The sequence below is a fragment of the Vicugna pacos genome, chromosome 8, assembly GCF_048564905.1.
Source record: "Vicugna pacos chromosome 8, VicPac4, whole genome shotgun sequence".
In the NCBI taxonomy this organism is placed as follows: domain Eukaryota; kingdom Metazoa; phylum Chordata; class Mammalia; order Artiodactyla; family Camelidae; genus Vicugna; species Vicugna pacos.
In genome coordinates, this window is record NC_132994.1 from 53588349 (window position 1) to 53610282 (window position 21934).

A 21934-nucleotide genomic window follows, 5' to 3' on the forward strand; every position below is an offset into this window, starting at 1 on the left:
AGTAGTAAAGGAAAAAGAAATAGGCTGCCACAGCCCTGCAGTCACTGGCACCAACTTTCCCATGGACTTAAATTGTCTTGAGTTTTTGAGAGCCTGATTCCTTAGCCCTAGAGAGGTGAAAGAGAATGAGATAGAGGAAGGTGGTGAGAGACAATGGGCAAAGGGAAATGTGTTTTGACCCAGCCTGCCTTCACTCTAACATTGAGATTGTCAGTGAGTCGTCTGCAGATGGCTTCCATGAAAACCATTTGGATACTTGTTTAAAATTCACACTCCTGGGCCCTGCCTCAAACCTACTGAATCAACTAGTCTCCAAGGAGATGGCCTGGGACTGTGCATTTTTCATGGATACACCCAGTGATTCTTATTTTAAAGATTGAAGATCACTGTTTTAGGGTTGGTCAACTATGGCTTGCAGGCCTTCAAGCTAAAAATGGTTTTTGCATTTTTAAAAGGTTGTTAAAAAGAAGAAGAAGAAGAAGAAGAAAAGTAGAAGAATATGCAACACAGCTCACAAAGTCTAAAACATTTATTATCTGGTCCTTTACAGAAAAGCTTGCTGACACTTGTCTAGTACATCACAATTAAAAGGTTGTATCTGAATTTAGCTCTGTCACAGGCCTGCCACACTGACACAACTGATGCAGCAGATCTTAAAAAAAAAAAAGAGAGAGAGAGAAAGAGAGACTAATGAAATACATAATGTCATCTTAAAACATATTTGTAATAATTACAAGGGGAGGGAGGAAATGTATAAATATAGTTCAACATTCTATAATGTCTTTGAAAATATATTTTCAACCATACAAGAATTCATAACTCCATTTCATTCTATTCTTCTATATACTTATCAGGCAGCAATATGTCCCAAATTACCCTAGTAAAATCATTGCATGTATACTCTTTGTTAGACTATACTTGTCCCTGTACATTTTTTTGTCACATATATGAGGGAAAAAATGTAAACCTATACCCCAAAATGACTGGGGGATGAAAATACTATAAATTTTCAAAACAATATATTTGAAATTATGCACAAAGGGAATAAAGGGAATAAAATTGAATTTGGAATCTTTCTACTTAAAAGGAGTTTAAGAATCATAGAACAGTTCCATCTCCTAAGAATCTTGGGAAAGAGGCTATAAACTCACTTTGGGAAGGGCTCAGGTACTCTAACTGTGCCAAAGAGGCTCAGTGTTTGGGAATCATGCCAGTTGGATTCATAAAGTAATCCCAAAGAGGCATGCAATTACTTTACGGGTGGTTTCTAGATGTTTGTTTTTGATATATATATTTTAAAAAATTGTTTACTTTTGATGTGGAGAAAGAAAATTTATTATAGAATCTAGAAGTAAATATTGGCTTTTAAAATATATTGACTTGCAAATGACTTGTCTTTCAGGACTGTGAACTGAAATAGCTCACAAAAATTTTGTTTCCGTGTTACTTTTTCTTTCTCAGGAAAGAGGAATGTTAAAACCTAACTAGCAACTAACATTTTTTGATAAGGATTTAAACTCTATTACCGTGTTCAGAAACAAAGTTTAAAACACCAGATAAAGCCCTGAAACCACGCATGCTTCACCATTTAATAAAATTATGACTCATTTCAGTAAGAAAATGCTTTTTTAGTAAGAAAAATGCTTTCTGAGCTAAGTTTGAACTGCTGCGGCACATGGGACACCCACAAACCCAGTCAGCAGAAGTCTCAAACTCCTATAAGATTAAAGGAAAATAAATTAGTGTGTACAGAGAATGAAAAAAAAAATCCCCAATGGTACAAGTGTATAAACGGAAGTAAAACTAAAACTCCCCTAAAATCCCCCAATCATCAATCCTTATAAATTTGGCACTTATCTTCTCCCTTTACTTCTTCGGGAGCCCCCAGTTATACGAACACGCAAGTATTTTCGTGATTTTTATCTCATAAAACAGTCCTAAACTACACTAAACGTGGATACCGATCTCTGTAACACAAACTGTTTTAACTTTTAAAATCATGCAAGCGCACATGGGGTTTCCTGAGCTCTGCTAGGGGCGGGCTGTTCGGAACCCCATGGATTTTGCAGGTGTGTAATCCGGGGTGCGCGCTGCATTCTGCAGGGGCAGAGATGTGCGGTGGACGCCGCCTGGGCCAGGCGGGGTGGGTGGGGCCGGGCGTGTGTCCCGATGAGAATGAAGGGCATGTGCGAAGGTGCTGTGTCGACTCCAGGATCTGGGTGGAGAGTGAAAGCTCCGCCGAGGTGCCCCATGTGTGAGCGGTGATAGCACCAGCTCCACTGGTATTTACAAGTGTTCTTAATCATCAAGTTAGAGATGTTCTTTACACACACACACACACACACACACACACACACACACACAGTATATATATAAAGACCTATAAAGACCTAGCTAAATATCTTATGAAAACATATACTCCCATCCTCTACCCGCCAATCCAACATCCCCCCATCTCCAGGGAGCTGAGTTTTAAACTCTGCCTAAAATCCAATCTCAAATGCGGGAGTTCCACCCCCCAGCCCCTTGCGGCCCCCGCGACAGTGAGGCAGAGCCCGGCCAGCTCGATTCTGGTGCCCAGGAGTAAGCCGAGTGGGACGCCGGTGGTGCGGCCACCGAGAAAGAGGGGAGGCTGCATCAGTGGGACGTGACGCGGGCCCGCGCGGCCGGTGCTGGGGAGCGGGGTTTGCGCAGGAAAACGCGCCGCCGCAGCCCCCGGCCGCCCCTCCCCGGCCGCCGGCTCCCCGCCCGCGCGCTGCCCGGGCCTCGCCTCGCGCCAGGCTCAGCTCCGCGGCGCGAGAGCTGTAGGGGAGCGGCGGCCCCGCGGGCCAGGCAACTCGGCGGGCGGCAGCCAAGGCGACCGCGGAGGCGGCGGGCAGGGCGCGTGCGCACTGCAGGGGCGCCAGATTTGGCGGGAGGGGGAGTGTCCAAAGCTCTTTGTTTGATGGCATCTCTGTTTACAGAGTTTACACTTTAATATCAACCTGTTTCCTCCTCCTCCTTCTCCTCCTCCTCCGTGACCTCCTCCTCCTCCTCCTCCTCCTCTTTCTCCTGAGAAACTTCGCCCCGGCAGTGCGGAGCGCCACTGCGCAGCCGGGGAGGGACGCAGGCAGGCGGCGGGCAGCGGGAGGCGGCAGCCCGGTGCGGTTCCCGCGGCTCCCGGCGGAGCCCCGCGCCCGCCGCGCCATGGCCCGGAGACCCCGGCACAGGTAACGGGGATCCCGGGCGGGCGGCCGCGGGCGGGAGCGCGCTGGGCGCCCGGCGCCCGGAGAGCAGGTGGGAATTCATTCCCGGATCTTCTGCGGGGCTGTCAGATCCTGCGAGGACCTAGAGCCCCTGCCTCGGCAGCAGAAGCCGCTCGAGAGTCTGATGAATGGCAGAGTCTATGCGGGAAATACAGCAGGACGTCGGGAAACACGCCCTGCAGCTCATTTTGCAAGTTGCACTAGGCTACATTTCTCTCTAGGGGGAAAAAAGCAACACGTTCCAGCCAGGGGCAGAGGGTGCCCACCAGCCTCCGGGAGTCCACTATGTCCCTCCCTGGCTTGATGCCGCGGGTGTCGGCGAGGGAGTCGCAGCGTAATTGCTGGATGCATTACGATGTGTTTGGACTTGGAAGTGCAGAGCATATGGCAGATATAGGGGGGGATGCCGGATTGTTTAGTAGCTGTAGGTAGTTCATTTAAATTTCATTCATTCTTTATGGGGGCGAAGAAGTGTGTCAGCTGACAGGCGGCTGGAAAGAAGGATTGTAGGGGAGGAAAGGGTCTGAACATTTGCAAATTGTTTTAAGCCCTGGTTTTGAAGGTAGTAATCTTTATCTGAGAGGCTTTTATTTCTAATGCAAACATTGCACACCCACCCACACGCGCCCGCGCCCGCGCCGCACATGTCACCGCACTCGGGGAGAGGCTCGCCAGGATGATGAGTGAAGTGCCCTTACAAATTTGACCGCACAGAGGGGAATAGGGAGCGGAGGAGGGAAATACTGGTCTGAACTGTCACTTGCTGGCGCTCCCGCTTGCACCAGTCTCTGGACTTCCCGGACTGGACGAGCCAGAGCTCCCTGCAAGCCGCCGGGTGTAGGGGGCTCGCTCGGCAGTGATCACAGTTGCCACCCAACGGAAAGGGACAGAGGCGGGCAGCACCCAAAGCCGCTGCCGTGCAACCGGGACGCAATACCCGCGAGCTCTTCCCCTGTGCAAGAGGTCCCGGCGCGGCGCGCACACGTGGACGTGGCTGAGGCTGCCGCTCCCCCTCCGCTCCTTGCTCCCGCCGCCTTAGGTCGCCCCGGCGCAGGAAGGGAGACAAGATCCATCCTCACCAGGAGGTTCTGGGGAAAAGTCCCTGGAGAAAAAGGAAACCCACCCTCTTTTCCTCGGGTTGTTTTATTTTCTTGTGTTTATTTGTTTTTGAATCGGCGGTCGCTGGTCCCCTTGCAGAGCTGGGAAGTTGCAAAGAGCGTGGTTGAGGGCCCTGCAGCAGCACCCTCGGCCGGGTCTGGCTTGGGCAGGAGCACCGCCAAGGCAGGGCCGCGCGCCGGACGGAAAAGGGAGACGACTCGGGGAGGTCTGGTTCTCTATGCCTCGCCAGGGCCTGGCTGCGCGGGGCAGGGGTGCTGCCCCCTCAGTGGTTTTATCTTCGCGTTTGGAACTTAACAGTAGAGCAGCCGAGGTCACCTATTTTTTTCCGAGGGCAGAAACTGGGAGGAGGAGGACGGAGCTGGGAAGGGGTGCTGGGAGGAGGAGCGGGGGAAGCTCGGCGCCCCAAGATCTCGACTGTCTCCGCGGGGCGGGGCCGCGCAGGTTCCCTATGGCTCCCAGGTAGCGGAGAGGCAAGGCGGCCAGGAGGGGCGGGAACCCTGAACCTGCCTCGTGGGGAAGAGAAACCCGGCTGCGGGCTCGAAGCCGTTTCTTGCAGGGCGAGCGTCAACTCGGCAGGGATTATTAACCAGGTCAGCGAAATGAGTTTGAACCCTTTTTCTAGAATCACAGTAGCGGCCACAAGGCACTTCCTCCCGGTCCCCTCCCTTTTCCCAACCCCCAACACTTCTTTTCTTTTTCGTTTCTTTGCACGGTTTGTTTCCTTGACAGAATGTAATATTCATAGTCGTACTCTTGTAACCACACCAGGTCTAGCAGGTGGGGAGTCGGATACATCAAGCTTGAAATGAGCCTTTGAAAGTCCTCTGACTGTTGGGTCTGAGATCTTGTCAGAGCTGCTAAAGGAAAAGTTATTTCAGGTCCCCAGTAGAAATTAATCATGCTACTTAGAAGACCGGGACAATTTAGAGCAAGGAAGTCGCATGCAAAGCTCAAAGGCGAGCCCCCGCGCCTAGCCTGCTGCTGGACCCAGGAGCTAACTGTGTGAGCAGCCTTGGGCTCGCCCTCTTCCCCTCATGGACTCTTCAGGACCTGCGGAAGTCACACACCACGTTTTCACCAAGACTGCTTTTGCACATCTCTGTGCACATTTCTGCTTAATTTTTAAGAGCCACGGACGGCATGGAATTATTCCTTATTAGCACTGGAAAGTACCTTAGAAGTAGAATCCAAATCCTTCTGTATAGGTGAGGAACTGAGGTCGTGAAAGAGAGGAAGTGATTTGTCCAAGTCATGCAGCTAGGTGGAGGCAGAACTGGGACTGGAACCTTTGCCTCCAGAACCTTAGTCCTGTTTGTTGTCTGTTCTCTCACCTGACGTTGGCTGCCCTCTATAGGCGGCTGAATATGTTGCTTATTCCTGGGTGTTGAGCTGTTGCCAAGACAGTGGTGCCCAATTATTGGTTTGGAAAATGTAGTCTTCACTTCTGAAAATGTGTTCTCCAGATTCAGTCAAACCCCCAAAGTTAAATTCAGTTGAATGTATGGCTCCACTTCCAGATTATTCCGGTTTTCTTGATATCCTTGATATTTCATCTATATCAAGGTGCCACTTCATTTGGGGGCTTTCCAAGGAGTTCCCTATGAACATTTTAAAAGATGATGGACTTACAGCTCTGAATTTATAATAACATTTTTTCACCTTATGATGCTTGTGTTTTTTATTAAAGGGAAACTATTGTAATTATTAATCAGAAGTTGCCTAGACTGACCGTGTGGAACAGGATCAGCTTTTGTTTAAAAGGATGACACTAAGTGAAAAATGGTTTTAGATTATAAAGACACTTTAGCGGCCTTTTTTGGTGGTGGCATCTTACATTTGGATCACATCCTACTTGTTATCATGCATCCTGGACCTTCAGATTATTTCTGAGAACAATAGTTTTGAATTATAAGGACCTGAAATTTAGGATTTTCAGTAAACATGTTTGCTTGCTTGTAAGGGATGGGTAATACATACTTGGAAGTTACCTTAGGAAGACAAAACCTACTATGAATATAAATTTCACTTTTTAAAATAATAATTTGCGTTGTGATATGGCTTTATATCATAATTTTTATTGTTCCCTACTTGATGGATTTCTCAATATTACAACGATAAACTTTAGTGAAGCTTTTAAGGTAGTATAGCTTTCCTTTATATATTAAGTTTTATAAGTAAAATTATAACTAAAAGTTAACTGGCTGTAAAATGACTCTTGTCTATTCATTATATGATTAATAAATGTTAAATATGGAATTACTTTAAAAGTCGTCAAGCTTCATAGTTTTTGGTCAAATAGACAAAAGAAAAAGCTCTTTTGAAAACAGCAGTGAGTTTTGTTAAAACCCGTCTGGGGGAATCCCTCAGTTTTAATTAGATACATTGTAAGATCTTTCAAATACTGTTCAATTGGAGGTAGAAAAAAACATGAGTAAGATTCTATCACATGGCCTAATTATTCACTTAGTTACCCTGGAAACTGAGGATTGTAAATGTGGCCACAAGTTGAATCAACTTGACCTGGAGTTTTGAATTGTTTGATATTAATATTACTTACAAAGCTGGTTGATCACTTGCTTACTTATCCTTCCTCAGGTTTTTAAATCCTTTCCTCTTAGATTCTCCTAATCTTCCTTATCTTTAAGGGATGACTATAATTATATCGTTGAGTGTATTACTTCTTGAATTTTTTCTCTTAATAAAACACTAGCCCATTGGAATAACATAATTGAGTTGTTAATTGTTATGGGGAAATATTATTTAAATGATGTGACGTATGCCAAAGATTTTGAGTGTGTACTTATATAAAGGACATGGGCTCTCCTTCCTTTTACTGTCCTTAACATTAAGTTTTAAACTTGAACCTTCATTGGTTGGAAGGTTGCCAAGTGTGTAACTTGTCACTGGTCTAACATTAACAGCAGGTTTAAACATGCAGAGCAATAGAAAGTGCCAGGTCCTTTGCCGTATCTGTGGATACCAGTAACAGCAGAACCAGTTTACAATACTAGAGCAACAGAATTGTGAAAACAGTCTTGTTGTGCAAGTTTTCAGAAGTTTTTATCTTCTGTAAACTTTGCAAAGATTGTTGAAGAGTTTTGTGTGTAAGTCTTGTAATCCAATAGTTTAAATCCTCTTGTTTCAGTCCACGTCTGCCCATTTTTATTTCTGCAGCATCTACAGTAGTGACGAGGAAGATGAAGACATTGAGATGTGTGACCATGACTACGATGGGCTGCTTCCCAAGTCTGGAAAGCGTCACTTGGGGAAAACTAGGTGGACCAGGGAAGAGGTAACTAATCACATAATCCAAACATGGAGAAAAACCTAGAGTATACCTCTTTATGAAGGACAAAATTTCAGCCAAACTACAGATGTTCAAACTTAATAGGCTCTTTGAAATCTTACCCTCGCTGTCTGTGCAGTCTTCTTACCTCTCACCACCACCCCTATATGGACACTCCACTATCCTTTTCCAAACTCTTTGCAGTTGTTTGAATGTCCTCTCCTTGTTTTGTTTAATCAGTGCTTCCCTCTGCCTATTCTGTCCTTGTCACTTTGCCCCACAGCTTCTTACCACTTCATCATCACCTATGAAGCCATCAATTCTGTGAAGTCATTCCTGGCTTCCCCAGACAGGTTGCATGCATCCTCCAACCACTGGATGCATGATCTTACTTATTGTTACTGTAACGTCTGTGCCTCTCCCAGTAGACTGCAAGTCTACTGAGGTCAGGGCTAAATGTCTATTCATTTTTGTGTTCCCTGAACCTAGAATTGATTGCCACAAAGTGGGATGGTAGCAAATATTCCCTGAACAAATGAATGAATTGCTATTTCCAAAAACAAAACAAATGAAAGAATAAAGCAAAACACTTATACAACTTGTCTTGTTATAATGGGTTCATTTAACATTCTTGATATATACTATTACACAGAGAAATGTACATGAATGTCTGTTCTAAAAGCATTCAAAAATGCATGGAGATGTGTCTGTTTCTTACCTCTTTTTCAGCTATCTTACCAAAGACTTGATCTTTACAGGAATGGAAAAATGCTTAAAGAGTAAAATTATTAACATAGGAGAAAAGTTGCTTTTTTCTTTAAAGTTATCAAAAAATTTTGCAACTGACTATAGAGGATTTCATGTTAGAATAAATGATATTGACTCTTCTTCAGTTTCATTCTGCCCTCCCTCACTTAAACCAGAGCCCTTGATAACAGGCAGGCAGGATTTCCAGTGAGGTCCATAGGAAATGCATATTTTACCTATGGAAATTGTGCACTTAGGTGATTCTTAGAGATTTAGAATTCTGTTGTTAACACTGGTTTCCTAATTCCTGTGTCTGTCACAACAGGGACCCACACTGTGTGAGACAGTTACCTTTGCAGAAACGTGAGGATTCTCTTTTGCTTAAAAGAACATGTCTAGAAAGATCATTGTGAACCAAAAGATTTCACCCTGATGTTTAGTGTCTTCTGTGTTCTGATAAGTTGGACCTCATTTAAACTGTGAATATATTGAAACAAAAACTAATTTATTTTCTTACATTTTACATGCCTTCAAATTTAATTAAGAAAAGTGATCTTCCATTTTTTATATGAAAGAGGTTGAACTTACCAAATGTTAGAGCAGAGGCTATTTCTTATTGAGATTCTATCCATTGCCATAGTTCAATGTCTCTTGTATCTTACACTGGAGTTCATTATTTTTTTCCCACAAAGTAAAACTCTTAAAAGTTACCATATATTACACATTCAATGTTTCAGGTAATATACTAATGTTTTGCATAATTACCTCATGTAATCTCCAAATAACCCTGTTGACATCAGCATTCCCATTGTACAGATGACACTATTAAGGCCCAGAAAAGCAAAATGATATACCCAAATGTATACAACTAAATGATAGCTGAGTCAACATTCAAACTCTGATCTGTCTAACTCGAAATAAATCTATGCTCTAAAGCAGCATATCACATTAATATCTGTTGAATTTGGATTTTTTTTTTGGTTGGTTCCCTTTTACTCTAACTTGAATAGAGTTGTACAGTAAATGACTGATATCCTAGGATTACCTTTGAATGTCTTAGGATGAAAAACTGAAGAAGCTGGTAGAACAGAATGGAACAGATGACTGGAAAGTTATTGCCAATTTTCTCCCGGTAAGTTCATAATTTTTTCTTTTTGTAAAATGAAATCTTCTCCCAAAGATTTAAATAAGATATCCTAGGAGATGATATTAAGACATTACATATTTGCCCATATATAAGCAGTGGAGGGGGCATGCCTTATCCATAACTTATATTTCTATTTTAATGCATGTAATTAAAGTTTCTAAATGTATCCTTAAAGGACTTTTACAACATACTTCAAACATTTGCTTCTTATTTTATCTTTTCATTTTTTAGGATAATATAAATTGGCATTTTGATGATTTGTTATATGGCAGATGACTAAATTCATGATATTTCCCCCAAGTCAGCTTCTTTTAAATTTCATTCTTTTTTCAGTAGCCATAATTCTGGTACCCTGGTTTAAAATCTTGGAGTCCTTTTAGATGAATCCCAATCCTCGACCCCCAACACCCAAGCAGTGACTGAGAAGTCTGGGAATCTTCTGCCTCCTTCCCTCTTCTCTGGACAATTGCATCGGCTTCCTCACTGGGTGACCTACGTGTAGCTTTCCACCTGCCCATCCATCCCAAACACCATTGGCAGATGGAGCGTCCTAATATGCAGCTGTGCCTTACTTTTCAAAGCTAGCAACAGTGACTTAGAGTCTCACAGATTAAGTAAACTGCCTCAGCCTGGCATACCAGGGCCCTCCCATATGGCATCAACTTATAGCCCCAGTTCTGTTTCCTACTTCCTCTATGTAAGCAAGTTTGGTTGAATTCATTTCTGCTTTCCCTCCTGAGGGCCTTTGTCCCTGGGGATGCCACATCTTAAAATGTTCCATCCATCCTTCAAAGGTCCTGTCAAGAGCTTTTCCAGACTCCTTCTAAAGAAACACAATTTCTCCTCCTAAGGAGATTCTCCTTTTCCCACCCCAATATCATTTTGCTTTGGTTTCTTCTTGGATATGAATCAAATTCCACCCTCTATTAGTTATTATATATTTGTCCTTTGCTCATTGCAAGATTGTAAGCTCTTATAATGTAGGGCCTACCTTTATTCATCTTTGTTCCTTCTGCAATATTAAAAATTATGTCCCTAAATTGAAGCACATCTTTTAGTTTGAATGAGAAGCAAACTTGAGTCATTTAGAGTGGGTTTCCATAAAAAGTCCAACGTCAATATGGAATCTCTAAGATGTCTTAGTACACGTGGGTACTTCCACATACAACATGCTGAGGTTAAGTTTAAGTTAAATTGACAACCAGATATGCAATATGATGGTCCTGCAGTTCACATGGCAGGACTTTTTGCCTCAGGAGACAGAGCTTCTAATTTTAGATGCAACTTTGATATACTCTTTGTATGTTCTTTAGGCGTAAGTAATGAGGGCTAGGTGAGCTCTCCAAACATGCCCTAAAATGTTCTTGAATGTTTCCACTGTATATTGTCCATGTGTGATTTATATTACAACAAAGTCTTCATGTGCTTATCATATCATATCTATATCTTATTTGTCTAGAATCGAACAGATGTGCAGTGCCAGCACCGATGGCAGAAAGTACTAAACCCTGAGCTCATCAAGGGTCCTTGGACCAAAGAGGAAGATCAGAGAGTAAGTACTTTCTTCATTGGTATGTGATTCACAATGATGAATATTCCCCAAATGTCTTTGTTGAATGTTTCCCAACTCATGAAACAGGTCAAGTGTGCAAACAGGAAGCGAAGGACTCCATTCCCATATTTCCCGTGAATGAAAGCAGATTTTTAGAAATTTTCTAAAGATCTTGTAACATGAAGAATGATTACACTGACTCATTACATAACATTAAAACAGAGGTTATTTTTGTGTGTTTATCTGAAGGTGATAGAGCTTGTACAGAAATACGGTCCGAAACGTTGGTCTGTTATTGCCAAGCACTTAAAGGGGAGAATTGGAAAACAATGTAGGGAGAGGTGGCATAACCACTTGAATCCAGAAGTTAAGAAAACCTCCTGGACAGAAGAGGAAGACAGAATTATTTACCAGGCACACAAGAGACTGGGGAACAGATGGGCAGAAATCGCAAAGCTACTGCCTGGACGGTAATAATATGTCAAAAAAATGTATTGATTGGGTAGAATGAGGGAGTGGGTATTGAACATTCTGTTTTAAAAATGTATGGTGAATGAATTACATTTTATCGATGGTAAATGTTTCACTAGATAAACCAGTTCCATAGTTTTTACAACTGGAAGAGGTCTGAGGGTTTATCTACTTGAGGACTTACAGAATCCACCCAACAGTGAGCCTGGCTGGGGCCAACTCATTGAACTCTCCTCAGCCTCAGTTGCCCGAACTGCAAAATGGGTTATAACCTACATCACGAGGCCAATGTTAGGATGTAAAGTAAAATGAATGTAAGAGCACTTTGTAAACTACAAAACTCTAAACACATAGAAGGAAACCAAGGGTAGATAGTTTGTCTTTGATCTGAGTTCACATAGGTGGTTAAGTGACCAGAAGGAATTCAGCTACCATTTTCCTGTTACCTTGTTTGTTTAGTTTTACCACTTGGCTTAATTTTTTTTTCTTTTGAATGAAGAAAGATTGTATTTCTAGAATTATCCTACTGCTTCTGGGTTTTTTAATGGTGTCCTTGTTATGCTTTCTTTTTAATGAACCAGGCACAAAGATGACCTCATTATGAGGGATGTCTGTGGAAGCTCATTTTTTCCCACTTTGCCCATTTAGTTTATAACAGATTTTGTTTCATTTGGAAGATACTTTTTATTATAAATCTTACATAAACATATTCTAAGATAGGAAGTATTTTAAATATTTTTATTCTTGAGCTTCATAAGCCAAAAAGTGGAGGAAGGGTCATTTGAATGAGGGCCATGGCTCTGGTGGTTTATGGAGTGTTCTCTTGTGATGTTCCAGAGCATCTCCTTCCTTATGGGTCAGTCTGAGCTTAGAGAATTCAAGAGGTTGATGAAAGGAGGCCTTTTCTCCCATATGGTCTGAGAGGATATGCTGTTGATTCTTCTAAAACATTAAGGGGCGATTGAACTTCCTCTTTTTTTTTAACATACATTCCCCCACCCCCGTCGAAATAGTTAAAAGAGAGGCCTAAAACGGTTTTTCTGAATTGAGAAACTGTTTTCCTGAGAATTGAAAAACTTTAGTAAAAATGCTTTGCAATTTGAAAATACATGGGGCCTTAACATCTCAGCCTCCTGGATCCTGTTTTACACTTTCACCTCTGCTGGTGGTTCCATTTGTCTGGTTGTGGAACCGTTTGAGGTGGTTTTCAAAAGGTGGGAATTTTTTGGTTTTTTTTTTTTTAACTCAAAATTTCTGGCTGGTGCTCTTCTAGATAAAGAATAGAGATGAGAGAGGCAGCAACATCACTGCTCACCGAACTTTACCAGGTGCCTGTTGTGGTGGGTAGGCCCTGCTAAGCCACACTCAAAGGAATAATTTTCTAAGCAGCTAGAACTTTGAGTCTTAAAGTTACTAGAGTCTTGTACCACAAATAGTCAGAATAAACATGGAGGGTGTCATACTGAAAGTCCTCTTTTTATCAAGGAAACAAAATGGCTAAAAGATTTCAAAATCTATAGAAAACTATATATTCGTATTATGTAATTTGGAGAAACCTATGGATTTTTACTAAAGTATAAGGGGAAGCATGATTTTTAGGAGACAGAGAAGACAGAGACAATTAAAAAGAAAAAGAAAAACACTAGTAGCAGACCAAAAGACCTCCTTTAGGAACAGTTTTCTGTCAAATAACTGTCATTGAAATTGGAATTTTTGTTTGTAAAATGTGTATGTGATGTATTTCTGTGCAGAACTGATAATGCTATCAAGAACCACTGGAATTCTACAATGCGTCGCAAGGTGGAACAGGAAGGTTATCTGCAGGAGGCTTCTAAAGCCAGCCAGCCACCAGTGGCCACAAGTTTTCAGAAGAACAGCCATCTGATGGGTTTTGCTCATGCGCCACCTTCAGCTCAGCTCCCTCCAACTGGCCAGCCCTCAGTTAACAATGACTATTCCTATTACCACATTTCTGAAGCACAAAACGTAAGCCCTGCCTGAAAATTTCGTTTGATGAGAGAGAGGGTCCTTTTAGCTCCAAGTACTAATGATAACCTTGCAGCTGCGTACATCTCAGAAAGCTTTCACAAACAGGATCGTGATCGATCAATAGGGGTAGGTCTTGTTATCCCTGATTCAGATCCGGAAATGGCGATGTGAAGTGATTTGCTCAGGCTCACACAGCTCCACAGCTGGCAGAGACAGTACAGCCTGGGATCGGAGTTACTTGATTCTAACCCGCTTAATTTGAAGTTAGCTTTTGAATGTAAATTTACTTGACGAGGTGCTGCTGAGGCAGAAAGAGGAGGATGGAGGTAGAGTTGTATCTAATACTTTTTTCTTCCAAAATGAAAAGTGAATGTAATATTGCACTTAAAGAGGAGGTAGTCTGACACTGAAATTTAACAGATAAATTCTCAGTTCATTCTGGTAATGATCTACCTGAAATGTCTTAATTTGTTCACTCAGTAAATGTTTATGGTTTTACTGTGAGCCAGGAACAGTTTTGTGACACAATTGTCTGACATCTCCTTTTATCTGTCTTTGGATTGATGTGATTCCTTCTTCTTTTCTTGATGTTTATGTTTATGGAAAGATATCTTCATAATGGGTGGGGAAAGAAGAATAAAGAGAAAAGAATCAAGAAACTTAATCTTAAAATTAACAATAATAAATGGTGAAATGTACCCAAGAATACAGAGATCATAAGCAAATTCTATGCAAAACATATTCATTACATAGTTTTTTAACTCTTCTCTATCTGTACCATGTATTTGACTACAGACTTTCCTGAAAGGTCTCAGGAAAACATGAGAGGTTCTGTGCTCTTTACTAAAACTCAGTAATTCACAGAAAAGTATTTTTATTTATAAACATCTAGTGCCATCAGTTTTTGCTGTCAAAACTTCTTCCATACATTCATGAATGTATTTTAGAGTATATTTTTCTTTGTGTTTTTCCTGTCAGAATCGATGAGCACTTTAAATTTCTTTCACTATGTTGCTTTAGCTATGGAACCATTGTTGAAGACTTGGCTAAAATTTCAGATTAGAATTGGGTTTAATTTTTTGTTTATTTTGCTTGGTGAATTTTGTCAGAAAAGTTTTTTTCTCCCCCTTAGTCCTAGAGCAAAACTTCGGGAAGCCAACAAGTCTCCTGAAGTATCCGTACCATGAATGACTCGACCTTTGTTTGTGTTGCCTTTTCTGATGTAGGTCTCCAGTCATGTCCCATATCCTGTAGCGTTACATGTAAATATCGTCAATGTCCCTCAGCCAGCTGCTGCAGCCATTCAGGTAAGACCATTTTAAGATCATTTCATAAAGAAACTCATTAGCTGCTCAAAGCACAGATCTATTTCCTTCATCTAAACACTCATTTCCACCTGACTCACTGAAGCAAAAAGAAAAGGGAATCATGGAGAGGTCAGCAGAGTTCTGGCCAGCAATCTACCACAATCTTCACTCCCAGAACGAATGTGTGCCGGAATTCTCTGATGTTGGAAGTTGAAGCAGCTCCTCAGGGAGCATCTTCTCTCTCCTCATCCCTCCCTGACATCTGGAATAACATTCACAGGAATTTCTACAGTGGGCAGATTTGGTTGGCGTTGATTCTATGCCAAGGCTCTGTGGGTTCTGTATGGTCCCTCCTGAATGGCAAACCACGATCATTGTATTTACAGCTTCCAACCAGACCTTTGTCTTTCTCTCCTTCCTTAACTTTTAATTTCAGAGACACTATAATGATGAAGACCCTGAGAAAGAAAAGAGAATAAAGGAGTTAGAGTTGCTCCTAATGTCTACTGAAAATGAACTCAAAGGACAGCAGACGCTACCAGTAAGACCATCACAGGGTGCTTGAATGAGGGGGAGGATAGTGGCTTGGCCCCAGTGCTCTTCCATATCTTTTCCCTTCTCTTCTGAATGTCACACTAATCAAGATTCTATCCACTAATATTGTTTAAACACTAGACAGTGCTTGTAATACCAGAGAGTTGGTGTCAGAATGATGTTGACTAGGTTGGAAGTTGTCCTTTTGTCTTGCAATAGAAATTCAATATCCACTTTATTTTTTCAATATCCACTTGTGATTCTCATCCTCATTTTTTTTCTCCTGAAGGACTGTAATTAATTCAAATAGTAGCAGAGATAATATGAAAATCTGCATTTTCTTTTTTTACAAAGCTGTGTCTCTGGTGCCTCATCATTTGATTTCTTTTCTTTTTCTATTTTTTTTAAACTAGCTTTTCATACTTTATCATTTCAAACATGATTTGATCCATGTTCGGTATATACACGTAAAAATGATATATATAAAATCCTCCATAAATAACACAAATAATTCCCTTTTGTTGGCATGCACGAAAGCTGTGTGGACCATTACTGGATTTGGACATCTTTCTAGTGATGGGGCAGGACACTGAGAAAGCAGCATGTACTTTGTAACGTATGTCGTTAACCAACAAAGAGAATAAAAGAGCTGTGATAGCCAGTAGGTATTCTTAGGAGTAGATTTCTTTTGGTTAAATAACAAAATGATTGTGTGCATATGCATATGATAGTTCGACCACTTTTTAACTTTAGTTAATGTTTTGCAATTTCTCCTGTTGCATGGTCATGCTGAAAGGAGACTTCTGTTAATTTGCTCTTCTGCTTTCCTAACCACGTTGATTTGGCAGCCCCTCACTGCATCGGTGCAATCCGTGGCACTAACAAGGAATAGAAGCCACAAGAATATATGCAGATAAAAACAACTCTAACTCTTGAATCCTCCAGCCTTTTTGTAGGTTGGAGTGAGAACAGCCAAATTCTTAATTGGCAGCAAACATTTATGGTCCTTTTGGAAATTATATTAGATTTTTAAGATATCCCGTGTGATTGTAGCCCTTTGTAACATTGTCCCTCTGTTTGCAGTTTTAACTAACTGATGACCATTAAAGGAATCAGAGAGATGACAGGCTACACCACTATTAAAAAGCAGGGTCCTGAATTGATAAAAGGAAACATCTTGACAACTGTTTCATAGGCGCAAGTTTGGGATGATGCAACTACTTTTATCTTTCCTCTAACAGCATCTGATACCTTGTGCAACTTCATTGCTAAGTTCCTTCTTCCTTTCTTCTCCCCGCTCTTTCTTTATTCCCCCACCCCCCTCCTTAGACCCAGAACCACACATGCAGCTACCCCGGGTGGCACAGCACCACCATTGCCGACCACACCAGACCTCATGGAGACAGTGCACCTGTTTCCTGTTTGGAAGAGCACCACTCCACTCCATCTCTGCCTGTGGATCCTGGCTCCCTACCTGAAGAAAGCGCCTCTCCAGCAAGGTGCATGATCGTCCACCAAGGCACCATTCTGGACAATGTCAAGAACCTCCTAGAATTTGCAGAAACACTTCAATTTATAGATTCTGTAAGTAGAATTTTTAAGGCAAGTTAATGTTTTTGAAAGGGGAATTAGGAAACCCACTTCTCAAATCATTGCCATTTTCTGTAGCAAATAACATGTCATTAATGTAAAGGTAAAAAGTATGATTTTAGTCTTTGTGTATATGCTTTTTCAATATCTGATTTCTTAGGCTACCCAGATAAAAGGTAGCTTTTCAACATTTCCCTCAAAATGCATTATTTTTTTTAATTATTGGAGTACAGTCAGTTACAATGTGTCAATTTCTGGTGTACAGCATAATTTTCTAAAATAGTAAAGTTAATAACCTTTAAGTAGAGCTTGGGTTATAGAAATGATATTTGAATTATTTTAAAGTTTTTTTTTTTTACTTTGTTTACTCCTTTGTGTTTCTCTAGAATTGTACTTTGCTTTTGGATAGCACATTAAGAATTACATTCATGCTGAGCTTCAAGCCATTTTTCAATGTATTTAAAGTAGTAATAAGTTCATTGGTGGTGCATGGCTTTCTCCACAAAATGTTGATTATTAATCAAGTGTCCCAGTTGGGTCACTAAGATAAACCATCTCTAGTGAAACAAGCTTGAGTTCAGCACCCCAAGAGCAGACACTCTATTCATTTCCTTTGTTTCCCAGTTAGTTAAAAGGCATTTACTGCATACCCGTCAGACAGGGGATGAACACTGCCAAAATGTGCCATCCAAAGTTTCTTTTCTCCTTTGCGTTGCATGCAAATGATAGCCGGGGGGGGGGGGGGCCCTGCAGCATCTGGGTAGGGCCAGCTGTAGACACACTATGTGTCTACACATAGCACAGAGGCAGCATCGTAGACACACTATGCAGTGCACCAGAACAACTGTTCATCCTGAAGCTGTTTCTCAGGAAGTCCAGCACACGGACCAGGTGTTTTCTCTGCATTCAGCATCTCTTTCTCAGTGCTGTGTTTCAGGTGATGGCACACAACATGCACACACTGTCTCAAAGTTCTGCACCTCCCACATTGTTTCAGGATTCTTCATCATGGTGTGATCTCAGCAGTTTTGAATTCTTTGAAGAAGCAGATTTTTCACCTAGCCACCACCACGCAGGCAAAGCCCTCCAGCTTCAGCAAAGAGAGGGCAAGGTGAATAGACCTGCAGGAGAACCTAACACGAGGGTGAACAGACGCAAGTTGAGTGAGGGTCCACATGACCCGCTCAAGCCCTTCCCTCCTGCGAGGCCCAGCGCAATGCCACGGGTCAGCCTGCGAAAAAAGTGGGGCCAGGCCAGCCCCTTAGCCTCTGGACAATCTAGTTCCTTGCTATTTGCTGACGTCAGCAGTTCAACTCCCAAGTGCTCCCCTGTCAAAAGCCTACCCTTCTCCCCCTCGCAGGTAGAGCACAATTTCTGCACAGCTGTTACTAATTTTCAACAGACACCTGAGCCTTAATAATCTAGAAACTAATCCTTTGGAACAAATGACTAATTACTGTTGTCTTCACTGATTTTGTTCCCTTGTTGTTTCTAGCTGTTGCTAAGTCATTCTGCCTCCCAGAATTTAGACTGTCTGTAGGCTGACTGATGATTCTGTCATAATTTTGTGACTTTCTTGGTGATTTGAAAGATGGTTAGTTGCATGGATGTGCTTTTATTTCCTTCAACACTAGAATTTAACATTTCTATCCTTTCCTCTTCTCCCATCTCTTCCCTCCCTTTAAGAACTTCAACAGATTTTTTCTGCCTCTTTGTTCACTTATTATTATGTGATTCACTGACCCAGGGGAGGAGGGAACCAAAATTATGTTTAGAAAACGTTTGAGTTGCAACTGGAAAATTTTCAAGTTCCAATCCATCTTTAAGTGGAAAAGCTTTGGAAGAAAATGAGGAACAAATGCTTAAGAAAAATAACGTACATTTCAATTTCAGTTTCTCAACATTGGCTCTTTTGGGTTGTGCTGTAATATTTTATTTGCACAGTTTTTGCCAATGAATATTCCTGTTTCATACAGTTTTTTTAAGGAATGGAAATTATAATTCTTATCAGAGACTTGTTCCTTAATTATTAAAATAATTCAAATGAATAGGTAATTTGGCACTTTAAAACATTTTTTCCAATTATGTCTGTTGAGTTTGTTTTAAGAACAGCTTTAAGTGTGAGCAAACAACATGCTCACGAAAAAAACTATCTTGTTTTTTACTTGTATTTCCCAAACTCTGTTCCAGAGAATGTTAGTTCTGGAAGACTTTAATGATGTTCCAGAAAAACATCTAAATACATAGGTATATAAGTTTGGGAAACACCAAATCAAACAAAATTAAAATGTTTTCTTTTCTGCAGGACCACTCAGAGTTTCTTTGTTTTTTGGGTTTTTTTTTTTTCCCACAGTTTTAAATATACCAATGTGCATTGTGAATTTCTAGGAGGAGATTACAATATGTGTGTTTCCCAAACTTATTTTACCTTAGAACTGTTTAAGGAGCATCTATTATCTTTCCAGAACATTAGTGTTCTGAGAGACACAGCTTATTATTCAAGAATCTTCCACATAATGTCAACTTTCTATAATAACGGTTCGTAGATCATTAAAGAGAAAAAACAAAGTATGAAAGAGAAACAATCATTACTTTCCCCCCAAATCACTTTAACGCTTTTAATGTTACTAAAGAGTGCATCCCATTCTCTTTAATGGCAAGTGTCATTTATTGAGAATATTTTCTTAGGATTTTGCAGGTTTTCCAGCATTGACGCTAGATTTCATTTCTTGTAAATCATACTCCAAATTTTGGGTGCTCAATTCAAATAAAACTCTATCTGCTTGTTAACATCACTATTATTTCATATAGTGGGTCAGTAAAACATACCTGCTTATTAACAACATGTGATTTTTTAACTGGGCTGAATAAAGAATCACTGTTTAAGTAATTTTTTTTTCTTTCATCCCATATTTAGTTCTTAAACACTTCCAACAGCCATGAAAACTTAGACTTGGAAATGCCTTCTTTAACTTCCACCCCTCTTAATGGTCACAAATTGACTGTTACAACACCGTTTCATAGAGACCAGACTGTGAAAACGCAAAAGGAAAATACTATGTAAGTCCTTGTTTCAAGAAAAAAAAATTATTTTATTTACTTATATTTAATTAATAGATCTGTCTGTATGTATATAATTTTACTGATCCATTTGTATGTACATAATCATGCATATCTTCACATTGAATATATCTGTCCTGGGCATGTTAGAACTACCTAGAGGTGGAAGGTGAGAGAATAAACTAAATTACATCTTGTAGTTCACTTCAGAATTTCCTGTAAATGCAGAAGTAGTTTTTATATGACTTTCCATTCAGTTTTTCTGTTTGTTCAATGAGACCCTTTCTTCTTACTGAAAACAAGATTTTCAACCTCTTTTCCTCTCTGATTGTAATTGAATAAGAATGAGTATTGTTCTTTACTTAGTTCATTTTTTTAAGCCTTTTTTTTTCTTTTTGAAATTTATCTATAGATAGGACCTCTTTTGCCATCCTCAGGAAAATTACGTGATTAGAAGCCAAGGAGTAATTAAGCAGTCATTTATATTCAATAAAGACTTAACCACTTTGAAGAAATAGCAGAGAATATCAGTATAAATTATAAGAAACCTTTTAAAAAATGCAATGTTATAATTTCCAAGTACAATAAATACATTTTAAAAGATTAACTTATGTTTTCTGCTGTGGGTAAATAATGAATAGATAAGACTGATTCGTAAATGACATGCGATCTTCACAATGCTATGGTCATTATAAAGACTTAGGGGCACTGCGTGTGTTTTCAGAATGGTTAAAGAAAGGTGAGAAATATTTCAGTGTTCTTAGTTTTAGGGTATCATATTTTGAAATATTTGGAAATACGTGATGAACATATTATCCTTTTCTTAACAAGACATATATGATTCCTCAGCATACCCTATTCCATGTTAATAAGAGTTTATTGTATTCAGTAGAAAAATATTAAATTTAATAGATAGAGAACTATAAGGAACCTATGTTCTTTTATATTGAACCAACACTTGTTTTCTTTTTAAAGTTTTAGAACTCCAGCCATCAAAAGGTCAATCCTAGAAAGCTCTCCAAGAACTCCTACACCGTTCAAACATGCACTCACAGCTCAAGAAATTAAATATGGTCCCCTGAAGATGCTAGTAAGTTTTAGTGAAGTTCTTAGGTTTGGCTGGTTTATTAGTAGAGACAGAAATTTTCCTCTGATGCAAACATACCCAATCTTCCCTCCAGCCTCAGACACCATCTCATCTAGTAGAAGACCTACAGGATGTGATCAAACAGGAAACTGATGAATCTGGAATTGTTGCTGAGTTTCAAGAAAACGGGCCACCTTTACTGAAGAAGATCAAACAAGAGGTAAACACAGGACCCTCTGGAAGGAACAACCTTGTTGCCTTTGCTCCTTGTGGGCAGCTTGATGTGTTGGGCAGGGACACTGTGTAACAGCACTACTTGGATTTTCATACAAGATGCAGTTAAGAGGTACTGCCAAGCTGTAGGCATGTGACCTTGCATTTGGGAAGCCAGGCTACTTCTATCTCCTTCATGTTTGAACAGAAAACATGTTAGAGAGGAGAAAGGAAAGAAAAGGAAGCAGTATTTCACTGTTGTGTTTTTTTTTTTAATCACTGATGTATAGATGGATAGAAGACTGATTTATACATAGGTAATTAATTTTTGGACATCATGGAGAATTAAACTTGAAATAATAGTATCTTTAATTCATAGTATAAAAGAAAAGGAATTTAACCTGCCAAGATGAAAGTTTTAGCTTCCTGGCAAGAAGCATTTCCAACAGGTTAGATACAGTGCCTGTTGAATTTATTCTCATATAAGTGGTTGAGAGAATGGCCAGAAATTTACTTTCTTTTTCAGCTTTACTGAGATATAATTGACAAGCAAAATTATAAGATATTTAAAGCATACAATGTAATGT

The 21934-nt window shown here is 40.5% G+C and overlaps 2 protein-coding genes across 6 annotated transcripts in view; one reads left to right on the top strand and one right to left on the bottom strand.

The window, feature by feature from the left end:
- Positions 1-2968: 2968 nt before the first annotated feature.
- The window catches only part of MYB (MYB proto-oncogene, transcription factor), a 32970-nt gene continuing 14004 nt past the window's right edge, over positions 2969-21934 (top strand). Inside the window, exons 1-13 of one of the 2 annotated variants that reach the window (XM_072965907.1) lie at positions 2969-3209; positions 7539-7656; positions 9458-9529; positions 11004-11096; positions 11346-11566; positions 13319-13553; positions 14783-14863; positions 15300-15404; positions 16727-16981; positions 17985-18347; positions 19905-20047; positions 21023-21137; positions 21229-21354. In XM_072965907.1, coding sequence (XP_072822008.1) covers positions 3187-3209; positions 7539-7656; positions 9458-9529; positions 11004-11096; positions 11346-11566; positions 13319-13553; positions 14783-14863; positions 15300-15404; positions 16727-16981; positions 17985-18347; positions 19905-20047; positions 21023-21137; positions 21229-21354 — 1950 coding nt within the window. In that variant the 5' untranslated portion in view covers positions 2969-3186. The remainder of the gene's footprint in view (positions 3210-7538; positions 7657-9457; positions 9530-11003; positions 11097-11345; positions 11567-13318; positions 13554-14782; positions 14864-15299; positions 15405-16726; positions 16982-17984; positions 18348-19904; positions 20048-21022; positions 21138-21228; positions 21355-21934) is intronic. The other variant, XM_072965908.1, reaches the window with a different exon arrangement.
- AHI1 (Abelson helper integration site 1) overlaps positions 14627-21934 on the bottom strand; it is a 248433-nt gene continuing 241125 nt past the window's right edge. For all 4 annotated transcript variants that reach the window (XR_012075023.1, XR_012075020.1, XR_012075021.1 and 1 more), the window contains 2 exons: positions 16872-16979; positions 14627-15321 (listed from right to left, as the gene is read on the bottom strand). The gene's annotated coding sequence lies outside the window, so the exon portion shown is untranslated. The remainder of the gene's footprint in view (positions 15322-16871; positions 16980-21934) is intronic.